The following is a 16,377-nucleotide window of genomic DNA, read 5'->3' on the forward strand; positions in this document are numbered from 1 at the left end:
TGTTTGCTGAAAGAGCTTTTGACTTTTCAAAATAATCCATTCCTACCTAGAATGTTGCAGAGAAATAAAACTTTTCCAAGTTTTTTGTTGTGGTTTTTTGTTTCTTTTTTTTTTTTTTTAAATCTAAAAATTAAGAAGTTAACAATTAGACCTCTATGGCAAAGTTGCAAGATTCAAAGATGAGATGTGCTACTAAAGTTCCATCAAGTTTCTAGTAATATTCAAGCGATAATATTTCAGAAGACACTGCAAGTAAGAATTCTTGGAAGCCACAATCCTGACTAATTCAATCCATAATACCCACAGATTTGTGATTAATTTGGAGTCATCTCATTACCCAAAAGCCATTGATGAAGCAAAGGCAATTTAGAATACAACAACAACAACTAGAGCTGAAGAAATTAGCATTCAAAACACGTAAACAGCTTTAATGTTCAATGCATTGTTAGACCAGGCAATGAGCATAGACTACTAAGATCTGAGCTGCTTAATTTAATGTAAAGTGTTATGTTGAAACAAAAAGAAGGAAAGTAAGTTAAAATGGGGAAATATTTTGTTTGTTTTCTTAATAGGGTAAGAATGCCAAAAAAACCTTAAAATTTTCAATCTACAAACTATCTAGTAAAATGTACAAATATACAAATTTCAGCATAACCTGGAATATTTATAATATAAACTGAACAAAAACATATAATATTTTACTGTGAATACCAATTCTGCCATAAAGTATGTTACACATGATTCAACAAACCATTTATATCTGGTTTTATGTGATTTTTTTATATACACAACTGTCATAGGTACAGACAAGCAATCACCTGACAGATTTAAACAAGTATTCAATTGACATTAAGTCAGACAGTAGCACTCACACCACCACTGTGCCTGTGGCTGCATTGCTACACTTGTGGCCATTCATGAGAAGCTGAAAGAAATTAATCAGGGTGACACTGAACAAGGGTTTTGGAGACGGTTCTGCTTCTGGGAACCTCATGATCAAAAATTTGAGAGACTACTGAATGGACCTATGGCATCCAAGGAAAATTTGAGTAAAATAGCCATTACCTTAGCATTCTTTTCAAGATAACAGCCTTATTTCTACCAGATAAAAATACTTCTTAGACCAAGCACTCTATGCAAGCAAATGCTAATGTTTCTTTGCTGACTTTTCTTCACAGATCTATACAATCTCCAAATGTTTGAAAATGAAAAGTTACAAGCTTCGGGAAGGTACCAAAGAAAGACAAATATGTGAAGCCATGTACATATACAGCATAGCTATTTCAGAGTTTTGTGCAAAGCTTTTTTAATATTATCATTAGTCAGAAAACTAATGATTGAGAAAGCCTGACAACAACTGTATTTAGCATGTGGCTATTCAGACGATTCTAGTCACTCATGGAAGAAATTAAAAAATATTGGAATTTGTCACAAGAAGACAGGCACTGAAGCACACTCTCTACAATATCACGCAGTGAGTTTTTAAAAATGATGTTATGGCTTTTCCGGCCTCATTGTATGATGGACCCATAACAGCAGAATGGAATTAGGGACATATGCTATAGGAAAAATAACAGTACAAAGACTAGATTTTAAGGAAGTATTGTTTTGAAGGACTTAAAAGAAGAAGTGAAACAATAAGCTACAAGACATCGTAGTAAATCCTTTCAAAACGCAATCCATATAATTTACAGTAATGGTAAATTATGACTTAATTGCAATCAACTGCTTAGTTGTTACTTCCTCTGTGCCCCAGACCCAGCCATAGGAAACACCAACCCAGATAGTCTAGATGGAACTTAGGACCACTCAATACTGCTCTGAATAGGATTCTAAACCAAATACTACACAACTGTTTTCATGGCACTGAAGATTTTTAACATGTGAGAAGCTGTACAGTAAAGAAGCAATATGATACCTGTTTTTCTTCGCAGCTTTTTTCCAGGCAAATAAATTATGTTCATGGCTCAAATATGACTTTCACATGTACACTGGAGTGAAACAGCTTCCTTTAAGCTGAGTACTTCCACTTTACATTTAAATTTAAATGGAGCACACTAATGATGGCCATCGTACACTTAAAATAGATGCTGGAAACAACATCATGTCTAATAGAGGACACCCATACTTCCATAAAAATATTTGCAAATATTACTGCCAAAGTCTTATTTTCTCCACTATGAGTGTGTTCGAAGTTTCATGAAGCTCCATAGTTTAGTTCTTACACTTATATTATTAGAAAACTATGGAATGACGAAATATCCTATCTCTAAATCTAAATACTTAGTTCAAATGTGTAAGCAGAAGTATATAATTAACCACAGAATATCCTACTGACACCTGCTTTGAATCCTTTTAAATTAAAAACGACCACCACAAAAATAAACTAAGCAGGAAATTGCACCCACCAGTTATGGAAGCCCTGAAGAATTAAATATAAACAAAGCACATGTTACTGCAGTAATGGAACCTTCTCAGATCTCCTCCCTGGGGCTCATGTTGGGGGTCTCAGATTTTCCATTCAAGAGCAGTCCTTACATTCTGAAATTGTGGATTTGATCCATTGGAAGGAGAAACCAAACAGGAAATATGAGTCTGATCACAAGTATTGGCTTGGGGAAAACAAGAAAATCAACTACCATGTATTCTGAATAAAACTATATTTAGGTCCTAGACTATGTTGTGACAAGTCAGAAACCATCTCTGATCAGAGCATCAGAGATGTAAAGCTGTTGGTGTTAAATGCCTTTTTCAAGCGGCTGATGAAGATTATTAAACCTGCAGGCAAATACAAATATTTCACCTGAGCTGGTTCTTAACAAAGAAAATGGAGTGCAAAATGAGGAACATGTCCTTTGTTTATACCCATAGCTCTAGATCAGGCACGTCAGTTTTGTGGGATGAATGTCGGCCAAAGAGTCCAGAAAACCCCAAGCAATGGAGATAACAGAATGTGCGGAAACAGGCTGAGTCACTGCAGAACTTGTGAAGTAACCCTGAAAAAGAGCTAGAAGGCTTGTGAGACACAGTTAGTCAGGCAAAACTAAGCAACTGACACTTGGAATAGCAACACTGAGAAATTACATCTCCAGCAGTGTTGTGGAACTTAAAAATGCTGCAAGTAGTAAAGATGACAAACAAAGCTACAGAGCGTGAGCCAAGGAGTTATACATGTTCTTTTTGTGCATATAAATACCAATTTTCTTTAAAAATCTTGACACAAAAAAAGCCAAAATTTCCCTTCCAAAGTAACAGCATCCAAGCCCAGAAGCCTTCAATTCTACCAAAACACAAAACGCTAATGAGTCCCTTCTGCAATTACCATGTTCTTGGGCTGCCATTTCCAGTGGCTTGCACCAAAACTGCAGCATTTAGCTGCTTAGAATTTAAAGATGCAAAGAATTTAAAGACCAATTCACTGTCATGTGGCACTGTGGTAATAACTCTTTTCACCCCACTTGTACCAAACAACCCCAGCTCCAAATGGCGAATTCAAACCAAGCTAAAACCTCTATCTTCTGTCTCACTGTAGTCTATATTCCACGTTACAATGAAATAACAAAAAGAAAGCTGAACCTACCTAGAAATTATATATGCTGTACATATTCTAGTCTTTACACCTTACTTTTAAATCGCTATTTAGTTGATCACTTTTTCATGGAATTCATTACAAAAGTGTAATTCCTGATAAATACAGATATGGAGATTAGTATGTCTGATGACTCTGCTAGTACCTACTCTTAGTCAATGACGGCCATTGTGACCTAAAAAAACCAAAGGCAGGTGATAGGGGGAAGGAGGGAGAAAAAAGAAACAAAACTAACTTCTTTCACCAATATCATCAGTAGTTACCTTCTATTTTGTGTTGTGTCAATCCAAAGAAGAGGAAAAATCTTTTTAGCTAAACTACGGGTTTCCTAAGAATGGCTTGTATTAAAAGCTGCATCACTATGTGTAATTATGCCTTATATAAATATTACATAGAAATCTGAACCTGAATTAATCAATTGACCAACAAAAATCATGAGCATGTCTTATTCACTTAGAAAACAGAGATAATTTACCATCTGTATTAAAAAGAATGGAATCATTAGTAATGATGATAAACATTTGTGCCAGCACCACACTAAGTGATCTTAATTTCTCTAATATTGATCTGTCGAAAGGCAGAATGAACAGCCACATAATAAGAAACACTTCAGATACATCTCATGATTAACATTAGTAATGGTACATTTATGTTAGCACTTTCCCAGAAATGGGAAACTTCATGTCAATTAAAAGCAGATACAGCAGTAAAAAAAAAAAAAAAAAAAAAAAAAAAAAAAAAAAAAAAAAAAAAAAATAGTATTGATCAAATTTTGGGGAAAAAATTGCCCAAGAGGATAAAATTTATCAATTTCTCCCACAGCCTCGTGAAGATTTCTCTTCCCCCATACTCCTCCTTCACTGCATAGGAGTTAAAAGGAATTTCTAATAAAAATCTTCCTGGTTATTTCAGAGCTGCATAAATGGAGGAGGGAGGCATTTTTCACAGGTTGAGGATTGTGCCTAAGCTTTTTCTGTTGCTGTATGATACAAGCAATGTGAATCATCCTTGTCACTTGAGGAAAAAAAATCACAGATAAAGAATAAGACAGACAGCCAAGTGGGAAGAAAAGATGGATCAGCAGAGGAGTCATGCTAAGAAAATTCCTGTGGCATCATTTAATCCAGCCCTTAAAATAGCACTGCTTATCTGACCCAGAATTCCTTCGTTTTGGATACTGACAATGAAGCAAGACCGTACCACAAAAGAGCAAACCTGTAGGCAATGAAAATCAGTAAACAAATGATGAAATGGAAATAGACTTTGATAATTAAAGGAAGGTGTAGAAAAACACATCTCGGCTAAAATCACAGCCAATTATTCAAATGTCAGTTACTCAAAATGTTTGGAGGTTCACTAAGTGCTTTGTCATAGTGTCAATAAACAATAATAAAAATATATATTAAAAAAGTAAAAGTCCTGAGAAGCAGAGCTCCTGCATATGCTTACTGACCTGAGGCAGTGAAGTGCCAGTGACCCACAGCCTAAGGGTTCCCCATTCACCCCACTGAGGCACCATACAATCCCAAAGAGCATTTTGTGACAAAAGAAACGGTGTGCTATCTCCTCCTTCCAAAATGCCCAAATGTCTCAAGATCTCTTATTTACCAGATAGTGTTATATTCTCACTGAAAGGGTAAGTATGAATTGATAATTACAGAAGCCAGACCGGAGTCCTATTTCCACAGAAGTGTCTGCCTTTGGTTCTTCATGATCTAAATAAACTATAACCCCAATTCAAGTTAGAGTCCAATGGTTTCTAGAGAGTCTAGCGGACAGTTGAGAGTCTAGTGATTTCTAAATCCAAGTTTTTACAAAATTCACTAAGTGCTATTTTAGTGAAGGCAAGTTTGATGCCAATGTTAAAAATAAAGAATCATAGAATCATAGAATAGTTAGGGTTGGAAAGGACCTTAAGATCATCAAGTTCCAACCCCCCTGACATGGGCAGGGACACCTCACACTAAAGCATGTCAATCAAGGCTCTGTCCAACCTGGCCTTGAACACCGCCAGGGATGGAACATTCACAACTTCCTTGGGCAACCCATTCCAGTGCCTCACCACCCTCACAGTAAAGAATTTCTTCCTTAGATCCAATCTAAACTTCCCCTGGTTAAGTTTGAACCCGTTACCCCTTGTGCTGTCACTACAGTCCCTGATGAAGAGCCCCTCCCCAGCATTCTTATAGGCCCCCTTCAGATACTGGAAGGCTGCTATGAGGTCTCCACACAGCCTTCTCTTCTCCAGGCTGAACAGACCCAACTTTCTCAGCCTGTCTTCATATGGGAGGTGCTCCAGTCCCCTGATCATCCTCGTGGCCCTCCTCTGGACTTGTTCCAACAGTTCCATGTCCTTTTTATGTTGAGGACACCAGAACTGCACACAATACTCCAAGTGAGGTCTCACGAGAGCAGAGTAGAGGGGCAGGATCACCTCCTTCGACCTGCTGGTCACTCCTTTTGATGCAGCCCAGGATACGGTTGGCTTTCTGGGCTGAGAGCTCACACTGCTGGCTCATGTTAAGTTTCTCATCAACCAACACCCCCAAGTCTTTCTCTGCAGGGCTATGAGTGAACTAAATTAAACTGTAGGAATTCACAGAAAGTATAATATCAAATGTTTAACTTGCTTACCTTCATCATAAATTTCTGTAGAGCCATGAGAAGGGGAAAAAAAGAGAAAATGTGAAATGAGTATTTGCTTTCAGGTGCTTAAAAATGGGATTTGTTTTCCTTCAAAAAGTGAGTGGGATACACAGAACTACAAACCACATTTAAAAGGAACATTTATCATTGCAATTAGCATAATTATAGTTTGTGCTGGAAAGCAAAACAGCTGCTCAGAACAAGGCTTCATCATTTTTTTTTTGCAATAGTTTTCTCATTTGTTGGGTTGGGTTTTTTTTTCTGTTGGTTGTTTTGCTGGGGGTTTTTTTCCTCCTTTAAATAATATAGCACATTAAATACTTATTGCTTAAAGATAAAACCCCGTACAGGTAAAACAGGAGCCATGCCTGATCATCTTGGACAACTTGCTCTGCAGGTAGCTTCTAAGTACAATGCAAGTTGTAAAGTCCTGCATTCAAAATGCAGTGCTGGAGAGGAAACACCACTGCTCTAGTAACATATGTTATGTAAATGCACAATAAATTAAGAAGATTAAAAAGTTAGTATTATTTCATGCAGTGATTAAAAAAAAAAATCAGTGCCACATGACTGATATCAGGAGATTATGGAAATTTTTAGGTTAATTTTCATTTCAGTCCTTGGTCAGTCTAAACATCGGTGTTATCAGCTCTGTTCCCAGGCTGAAAGTCAAAAACACAGTGCTGCAACAGCTACCAAGAAGGAGAAAAACTGACGGCTACTGCTGAACCCAGGACAGAGTGTTGTACATTATGTTACAAACGGTGATCTGTTTTTCCTTGTAAGAGTTCCATGGCCACCTTTTCCTCTTTTGACCTCATTACTTCATGTTTTAGTATCACAAAGTTTGCAGCAGAGGACTGAAGTTTGGCTCTATCCCACATTAAAAGAGAGTTTAATGGGAGAGCTTCCAAGTAAGACTGGGTGCTTTCATTTCATACATGCTTTCAGAACAGAAGTATCTGTTCTCAGAGATGTACAAGATGTTCTAGGGGAAAGAAAAAAAAAAAAAAAAAAAAAAGAGTATAATCTTATGATCTCGTAATGTTCAAACACTTCTCTCCTTATAAGTTCTGTAGGTCTATTTGGTAGTTAGACATCTGGAAACAAATTGTCCAAAACTAAAAATCATGTCCCCTGCCCATGATCTCCATAAAACAAATATTTAGAATACAGTGTGATCATTTTGGCATTATTATTACCCCAATTTCCTGCCAACACAATATTTAGTTTTTCTTCTACTAGGTGGCTCCAGAAATCAAACAGAAGTCTTTACTGAGCTGTCTACTGTGTGGTGGGGCATAAAGTCATTAACATATAAGTAAGTTAATTATATGATTAATTCTAATTTAAAAATAATCAAATACCTCAGTCTTTTTCAGCTGTCATTCATCTGTGAAATTTTACTCTGAGACCTACTCAACCCCACTGATTTTTCCATACTACAAGTACATTAAACAATTTCACAACTTGTGTGAAACCTTCTGGTTCTCTTCCTGACAATTTATTTAACTCTTTGATTGTAATCTCTTAACTAGCTTCAAATTAAAGTGAATAGTTTATCTCTTCCCTTGATTACTAAAATGATACAGCAGCTTCTTGTGATGGACTTGCTGGAAGACCAGAATTAACAGTTCATTCTCTTCAGTTGACATATTAATTGAACTGTAACAAATGAGAGAGAAACAATCATCGTCTGGATCTGTCATATCAAGTTCTTTAGAGTTACTCTGATTCCTTAATAATTTTGAAGATGGGTTACATGTTATTCCTAGAGATGTAAAGTGCCAGGAACAGTCTCCCTCAAGCTAGAAATCCTGAAAGACAACACTGGATGAGGAATGTCTGAACATATTATCCACCTACTGCTTCGAACCACCACGGGAAGAAATATGAAACTTAACTTTTGTAAAAAATGCTTTGTCTTCATGGCAAACACTTAAATGCATGTTATGTCCACAAATATGAAGAGAACACCCCTGTGACACTCCAGGGCGAGCATGAGAAGGTACATGTCATGAACTGTGACAGCCTTAGCTGCCCAGCCATCAGCAAATGGACAGGGCAGAAGGTGCCAAGTACTCCTGTCACACCTTTCTACAAGAGCATTCTCCAAGATTTTTAGACCAAAACTCTTCTTAGCTAAAGGAGAATGCTTACTGTGAATAACATTAACCCTCAGATTTAGAAAAGAATTAAAAAATAAAAAAAAATAAAATAAATAAAAAAAAAAAAAAAAAACAACCACCCTGAAGCAAGACAACAGAAATTAGGCACTTCGGGTGGGCAACAGGCTGTCACACTAGAAATTTCTCCAACTCATCTTCCACACAGGGAGGAACTTCCTGCTCCTTCACACTTTCTCAGGACAACAGTACACATGAGTTTCTGGACTGAAATTAGCAATTCAGAGTATGCTTTTGAAAATTAAACAGATAGAACAGACCTATAACTTGAAATTTCTTAATGCCATTCTAGCATCCTGCACTAGTTTCGCAGGGATAGCATTAATTTTCTTCCTAGTAGCAGGTACAGTGCTATGTTTGGGATTAGGATGTATTGTATTAGGATCAATACAGTTAATGAGAATACAGTTAACACATTGATGTTTTAGTTGTTGCTGAGCAATATTTTCACAGAGCCAAGGCCTTTCCAGCTTCTTACCCCACCTCATCACTGAGCGTGCTAGGGGTACACAAGAAGCTGGGAGGAGACACAGCCAGGACAGCTGGCCCAAACCAGCCAAAGGGATATCCCATACCACATAGTGTCATGCTCAGCATATAAATTAGGGAGAAAGCTGGCCAGGAGCTGCTGCTCAGGAACCAGCTGGGTATCAATACTCAGTATTGTTGTCATCTCCATCCTTCAGGAGCCATCTACGGGAAGCTACTAATAATTACATCTTTTATCTTTTCAGCCAGCCCATATATGGGGGAGATAAGTTTCTCCATCCTCCCCTTCTCCTCCAGGCTAATTACAGTAGCCCTTTAGAATTTTGAATATCCTTGAGATGTTCAAATCAGGAAATTCCTATTGCTGTCTTCTGAATGTTTCAGGTCTTCTTTAGGCTTAAATAACTATTAAAGAATATCACCCAAAGATATTCCCTAAGGCTGAATAGTTACACGGCAAGGTGTGCGACAGCACTGGCAAGTGCCTAGGACAGTGGTTACCTCCAAATTTTGGAATTTCACCCCTGAATAAGTGCAGAAACCTGAAAAACTGGTAAAATATTTGGAAAAAGTATGCTGTCGCCCTGGCAATTCCAGAGAGAGAGATAAATCACTGCAATGTGCTGGGGCCTGGCTCATGCCTGCAGAGCACTGTTCAACACTAGTCAGTACCCTCATGGGGCAGAGAAGGTCTCTGGATCTGATGACAAAATGACAGACACTGAGGTTACACCAATCTCGGCAACAGGTGCTGCAGCTGACCCAAAGAATCAACCTGTGCCAGTATCAGTTGCTCCTTCTTCACAAGAAAAAATACTGGAATACAGCTTATTTAGAAAGAGATGAAGGAGCTGCTTCTAAGAGAGAGTAGGAGCAAGAGAAGTGGACAAGGCAGACTACTCTGAAGCAGGGTCATCACAAGAACAGGAGGAAGTAAGATGGCCACTGACTGGAGAAGAGGAGGAACTCATAAATGAGGCAGTAACCACCCAATCCCTATCCCTGTGAGTGAACTGAGAAATATGCAAAATGTTTCAGCCATCCTCCAGGCCAGCACATTGTCACCTGGCTGCTCTGATGTTGGGATAACAGGGCCAGTAGCCTACAGGCTAGGGAAGCCAAACAGATGGAAAGACAGCACTGACAAAGTGGTTGGAAAACAGGCACAAGACCTCAGCCTTTGGAGGTGACTCCTGTCAGATGTAAAGGAAAGGTATCCCTTCAAGGAAGACGTTGTATGTCATTCAGGCAAGTGGACCACCATGGAGAAAGGTATCTAGTATCTGAGGGAATTAGCTATGCTGGAGGTGATTTATGATGATCTGGACAAGAAGCAGTTATTCAAAGATCCAGATGAAACCAGGTGCATGCGACCCATGCAACATAAGTTTGCATGGACTGCACCATTGTTGTATGCTGCCCCACTGGCAGTAATGACTCAGAAGGACAAGAAGGAACAAATGGATGAACTGGCTCACCAACTCGGGCGATATAAAGTAAGTCTCTCTTCCTCTCTTGCCCTGGCTGGGGAAAAATTGGTCGAGCAACAAAAAGAGGACAGATCCTACTCCTCATCTGTACAGACCATGATCTCAGCTATTAAGAGTGAGTGTTCCTCTGCTCAAAACAGACAATATAGTGGGTACACACTACAGGCCACCCTGTGGTTTTATCTGTATGATCACAGACAGAGAGGACAGGAGGAAGCAGGATGGAAAACCTATCCCGACCCTAGAAGCATGGGTATGTGAGTTGCAAGGAAAAACAAACAAAAAAGGGGGATTCTTCCAGGAAAACTGCTGTTCCACTCTCCAGTGGGCAGTTCCCCAGACAGAGTGGCAGGGCTGATCTTACTCCTGATCTTGATAAAAGGAATTCTGATTCATATGTAACCATAAAAGAAATGAGTAGCAAATGCTATCACCTGGACTAGAGGGGCCCAGCCGCCAGCCAGGTGGAAGGAAAGGGACAGCTGATTTTACTGGACTGTGTGTATCAGATGGCCTGGAACATGAGGCCTACTGGAGGATAAGGTACTAGACACTAAAGTACTAGACACTAATGCACAGTGTATCTTCATGCCATCAAGGGGCAGAACCTATTTGTATTTCGGGAGTGACAGGAGGATCCCAACAGCTGACCATACTGGAGGCTGAAATCAGCCTGACTGGGAAGGAGTGGCAAAAGCACCCATTGTGACTGGCCCACAGGTTCTGTGCATCATTGGCATAGCCTACCTCAGGGGAAGGTATTTCAAGGATCCAAAAGGGTACCACACCAGTGGGCTTTTGGTTTAGCTGCCTTGGAGATGCAGGAAATTAAACAGCTGCCTACCTTGCCTAGTCTCTCAAAGCACCCTTCTGCTGTGGGGTTGGTAAAGGTCAAAGACCAACATGTGCCAATCGCTACCACAGCCGTGCCTTGGTAGCAATACTGCACCAACCAAGGCTCTTAATTCCCATCCGCAAGCTAATTATCTCTCATCCCACTGGGTAGGGGGAGGGAGCAAGCAACCAGCTGTGTGCTCTTAACATCCTGCTGGATCTTAACAACCATGACAAACCCATTGCTCTTGAAAGGTATTGTTTCCCAAGCATTAACACCAAAATGTAAAGGTGATAAAAAGGCAGACTGGTAAAGTTCCTAAACACAACAAATAATTGTTGGACACTTCAACAGTAACACAGCTAAAAGTAAAAGAAGAGACCAAATTGTGATGTTATTTTAGCTATACACAAGGCTCCTACTCCGTTTTCAGCTGCATATTACCTGATCTTTTAGGGACAAGTGCTTACTGTCACATGAATGTCATTGCTGTGGAGTAGCTAAACTCAGCAGTCAGACCATTTACAGCCTGGAACATGACTTAGGGGATTAAAAAAGAAAAAGGAAAAATTCTTGCAAGTTTTCAAATTATTCGATTTGAGGCACATGACACCCATCATTCTACCCCTCACTCTGTTGTTCTCTCTAAAAATAAATAAATAAATAAATAAATAAAATTTAAAACCTATTGAAGCTTTACCTGAGGACACTAAGGATGTGCTGTCAATGTAAATATTTACAGCTGTTTGGGGCTATTATATTATTTGGCTCCTTGGACAGCTTTTGGGTAGTGTATCACCAGATTCTTCAAACACCTAACTTATCATAATCTCATCTTAATTATCAACAAATCAACTCCTTAGATAACTCATCTAGTTACATAAAATCACACTGGTTATAAAGGATGTGCAATTAATTAGTTTTATGGCACTGAAAACATACTACTGCAACCATCTGTCTTGATGAAGTTTTGTTTTGTGGCTCATTCCAAACTCCACAACCCTAGCTTGTTTTCTTTAGCAAAAATTCACCTTTTCTCATTATATTTAACCAGCCCACACTATCCTCAAAGCCAGAATTTACTCACTTCTTCTCAACTCACAAATCTCTGTAATGAAAGCAATTCTTTTGAAAAGTGTCTAGTGTGTTCCCTTACTATGCAAGTTTCTTTTCTCCAGAGAATCTGAAAATCCATTTTACTAGGGGCATAAAACTGAGCTAACACAATAATTATTTGAGGGGAAGAGGAAAAGATTTACCATTATCTTCATTAGAAGAGGTTCCTCTGTGTATTTAAAAGTTGCAGAAAATCCCATAATGTTATAGTTGGCTTAGCTTTGCCACCAGCCAGTGTAAGGATGAAAGTCCTTGTCCCCTACATTCTAAATTTAAGAACCAACACTTGGTTTCCTTCCAGGTAAAAGCTCTTCAGAGTAAATTGTCTTAACAGCAATTATTCCTGATGGCTTTTAATACCAAATTTTCAAAATAATTCACCAACTATACATAGGCAAATATGGAAAACAGGCCAGGTTTTGGAAACCGTAGATGCCTTAAAAAATTGCTACTCCTCTACACTGAATTGTATTACTGCTAAACAGTTGTTCTGAAAGTCAAAACAAACATTCAGGTGAACTTATGAAAACAAAAGTCCTTTAAAAATCAAACTCTTAAAAGTATACAACACCTACTTTGAAATCTCAAATCTGCAAACACCAGTACTTGCTAAATCACAGCAGCAGATACTCTAAAATTATTTTATTTAATAAATATAGTAAAAGAGAAAAAATTACAAGCAGACTGAGAGGAATTCCTTTCACTATGTATTATTCCATTTCAGCTTATTTCATTACTGTTATTTTCTCTGTAAAAAAAAAAAAAAAAAAAAAAAAATAATCTTTCCAGTGTCTTCTAAACTTTCAGTTGAAATTCAGTAAACCCCTCTGATTAAATGTTGAGGTCTTCTCCCTCTTAGTAGATTACTTAAATGCATAAAAGACATTTTCATATACGAAATGGGGGCTGAGATGTAAAAAATAAGCCTCACTTTCATTAGTTTTTACATTTGACAAGATGTCTTTAATCTGTTTAATTCTGCACTGAAGGAGACCTACAGGCTCTCACAGTCACACCTGCTGAGAGACAAAGGCAAAAAGCCAAAGATTCAAAGACTCTCTTAAGCCTGTTTACTTCTTACTTAGCTTCAACTGCAAGCATATGCCTTAAAATAAAATCAAGATTTTTGAACAAAATCACCAGAAGAAGCACAGCAGAACTGGAGTAAATTCAAAAATTAGTTAGCACAGTTTACAGGCTGGAACAGCTCAGAAGTGGACGATTTTAGCTTATCCTTTGAACGGCAACAAACTGCTTGCAGCAAGGTTCAGTTACTAATTCAGTCATTAATTTTTACATGAACCCTTTCTAAGGCTCTGGGCTTGTGCTCCAAGGTGTCCACAGATACAGACATAACTGAACACACTTGCATTCATCTTGTGTGTTCAACATTGGAAAATGGCTTTACAGGGCAAACTGGGGCTCATTTGAGATAGAGTAATTTCATATTTGAAATAAAACCAGTACCCACTCCATCCCCATCACATAGGAGCTTGTCTAGATTACAGAACTGATCTATTAAGAAAAGTCCTTAGCCAGTTTAACTCAATGAAACATTCAGCTCTGCTGTCATGGGAACCATCTCCTTTTAAAATGCTTTAAGGACACATTTCTGTGAAGGTCTGTCCAAAGCATAAGATTATGTTACTAAATTCTGAATTAAAATAGCAACAACAAGAGAAGGCACATCTGACTTGTATTTATGCAAATAATACTATATCTTCCATAAACACACTCTTTTAACACTTCACTCAAAACCAAGCCATGTCAGAGCATAACTAATAAACTTCTGGCTTACCATTTTTCATGCATTCTGACATATGAGGCCAGGTGCTTTTATACTACTGAACTTCCTTTTCATTGCTGCCTTTCTCTTTATAGTAGAATTCATCATAGGAATAAAAACACAGAATCTAAACATTTAGAACTAAGTCCTCTCACTTGTAATTAAATGTAGACAAAATAAGAGGATAACCTGACCAACAGTAGAACTTAAAGAACATTCCAAATTAAACCATAACAAAACTTGCTGCTTGTCACAAATACCTGATTCCCAGAATACGGAAAATGCTGTCATCCTGATACAATTAGCTAAAATTAATACTTAACTACAGTTACCGTTTAATAAATATTATAAGTGCGCATATATATATATGTCACATGACATAGATAGTTGGGAATACACCAGTAAAAAGGGTGTTGAAAAGCCTAAGCCACCATTTAAATAATGTACTTACCTACAGGAGTCTCAAGTGAGCTATAACTTGAGTCACTACCATAAATATGTAATAATCACAGAATAAAATTCTATAATGTCTGGCTGAAATAAAGCGAGACCAGCACTCTACGTATGTTATTGGCATATACCAAAGGGCATCCTAAGTCGTTTCTAGTCACATGCAGCTCAAATTAAGTACTAAAAAACTAAGGAGGCCTATTATGGTCCAAGCTTTTAGAGATGCTTCTAACACTTTAAATGTAAACAAACAGCTCTACACACACTTTATGACAACTAACTCATACATATGCAGATGTTAGAAATTACATCAGAGAAAAACATACTAAATATGTCCCATATAGAGGAGTTCTATCAGATGACCAAACAAATATGCATGGTATACACAGACACATTAGGAAAAGCCTTAACAACACATTCAGAAGAAAAAGGTGCTTTGACTTCGTTTGCTAAGATCTATGAATTAATTTTTTATTCTGTAGCAGCTGTTCTCCATTATTAAATATTTCATATATATATTATTTGTAGCTAGATACAGCATCACAAGTTATATATCAGTATTAATTATCTTACTGTCATGCATTTTAGGATTACAGTGTCTATACTGGAAAAGACGGGTGGGTTACAGAATGGAGTTGTAACATTAGACAGCAAGGCTCAAAACTGACAGGCAATAATTACACGTTCACATTATACAATTCTATGATTAAATTAAAAAAGAGAAAAGTCACTGTGGCAGCATGAAATTTAGTACGACAATTCGGGAATGACCAGATCCTACATGACCATGTATTCGCCTCTTTTTTCTTTTTTTTTTTGAGCCATGCAAGTTGAAGGGTCATGAACACAGAGGGTATCAAAACAGCAGACAGGTTAACACTCAGTGGCAACATGAAACATTTGGGATCAGGTGAATAAAAGACAGAATCACATACCCATTTTTCCACATCAACTAGCTGTAGAAAGAAAAAGCAAGAAATCAGTAAATATCTTTCCTTAAATACAGCATGTCAAAGTCTATTCTGAAGTTAACATTTCACATTTTCAGAAATGTATCTAGTATGAAAGAAAATGTATGCGTAGAAGCTATTCTCCTGGTATTTCCTCTTTAAAATACCAATATCTTGCTTCTGTCTTTATGGGAAGCACTTCAAATTCTAGAAGTCCAAAATGTCCATCTAAATATCAGATAACAGGCAGCAAAATGAAGACCCATGTTAAATTTATTGCGCATTGTATTCAGTACCAACCAGTCAAAAATACAGTTTCCCACATATCTCCATTTTGCCTTGAGTAAAGCTCTGTCCTAAGTGAACATTATTCACTGGAAAAGGTTTAGTGGCTAGTATTCAAGGCTTGCCATTTTAATGAATGCCATAAGTATGAAATGTAAAATTAGGGCATACCTGTCAAACCCTGACCCTACAACCTACAGCATAAGAGAGTCTCTTGCATACAAAGAGAGAACAGCATTCCAAAATGTCATTGATTTTTTCCATGGGGAATGCAAGAACCACTCTGAAAGCTTAAGGTTTTGTATTAAAAAACTGTTTCAAAGTTCATGAAGTAAACAGATTTTACATTACTCTTAAAAGCCTGTGGACCATCTTACAGCCTTAGAAAGGACTGAGAATATCTACTAGAACACATTTCAGCTACTAGAAAGGTTAGTATGGCACTATCTATTAAAAACTTCGTTGGCACCACCAGCAGTATACATGAAGTAGATTTGCCTCTGGATTTAGCACAGAAAAGACTGCAGCACATCAAGCCTTCTGTGGTTTTACTGC

At 37.8% G+C, this 16,377-nt stretch overlaps 1 protein-coding gene across 1 annotated transcript in view; it reads right to left on the reverse strand.

Moving 5' to 3' along the window:
* Window positions 1-16,377, reverse strand: part of RYR2 (ryanodine receptor 2) — a gene marked incomplete at both ends in the record, with an annotated part of 387,777 nt that overhangs the window by 236,572 nt on the left and 134,828 nt on the right. Inside the window, 2 exons of the mRNA XM_080615870.1 lie at window positions 6,224-6,238; window positions 15,523-15,543. Coding sequence (XP_080471996.1) covers window positions 6,224-6,238; window positions 15,523-15,543 — 36 coding nt within the window. The remainder of the gene's footprint in view (window positions 1-6,223; window positions 6,239-15,522; window positions 15,544-16,377) is intronic.

The sequence above is a fragment of the Psittacula echo genome (genome assembly GCF_963264785.1).
Source record: "Psittacula echo genome assembly, chromosome: 4".
In the NCBI taxonomy this organism is placed as follows: domain Eukaryota; kingdom Metazoa; phylum Chordata; class Aves; order Psittaciformes; family Psittacidae; genus Psittacula; species Psittacula echo.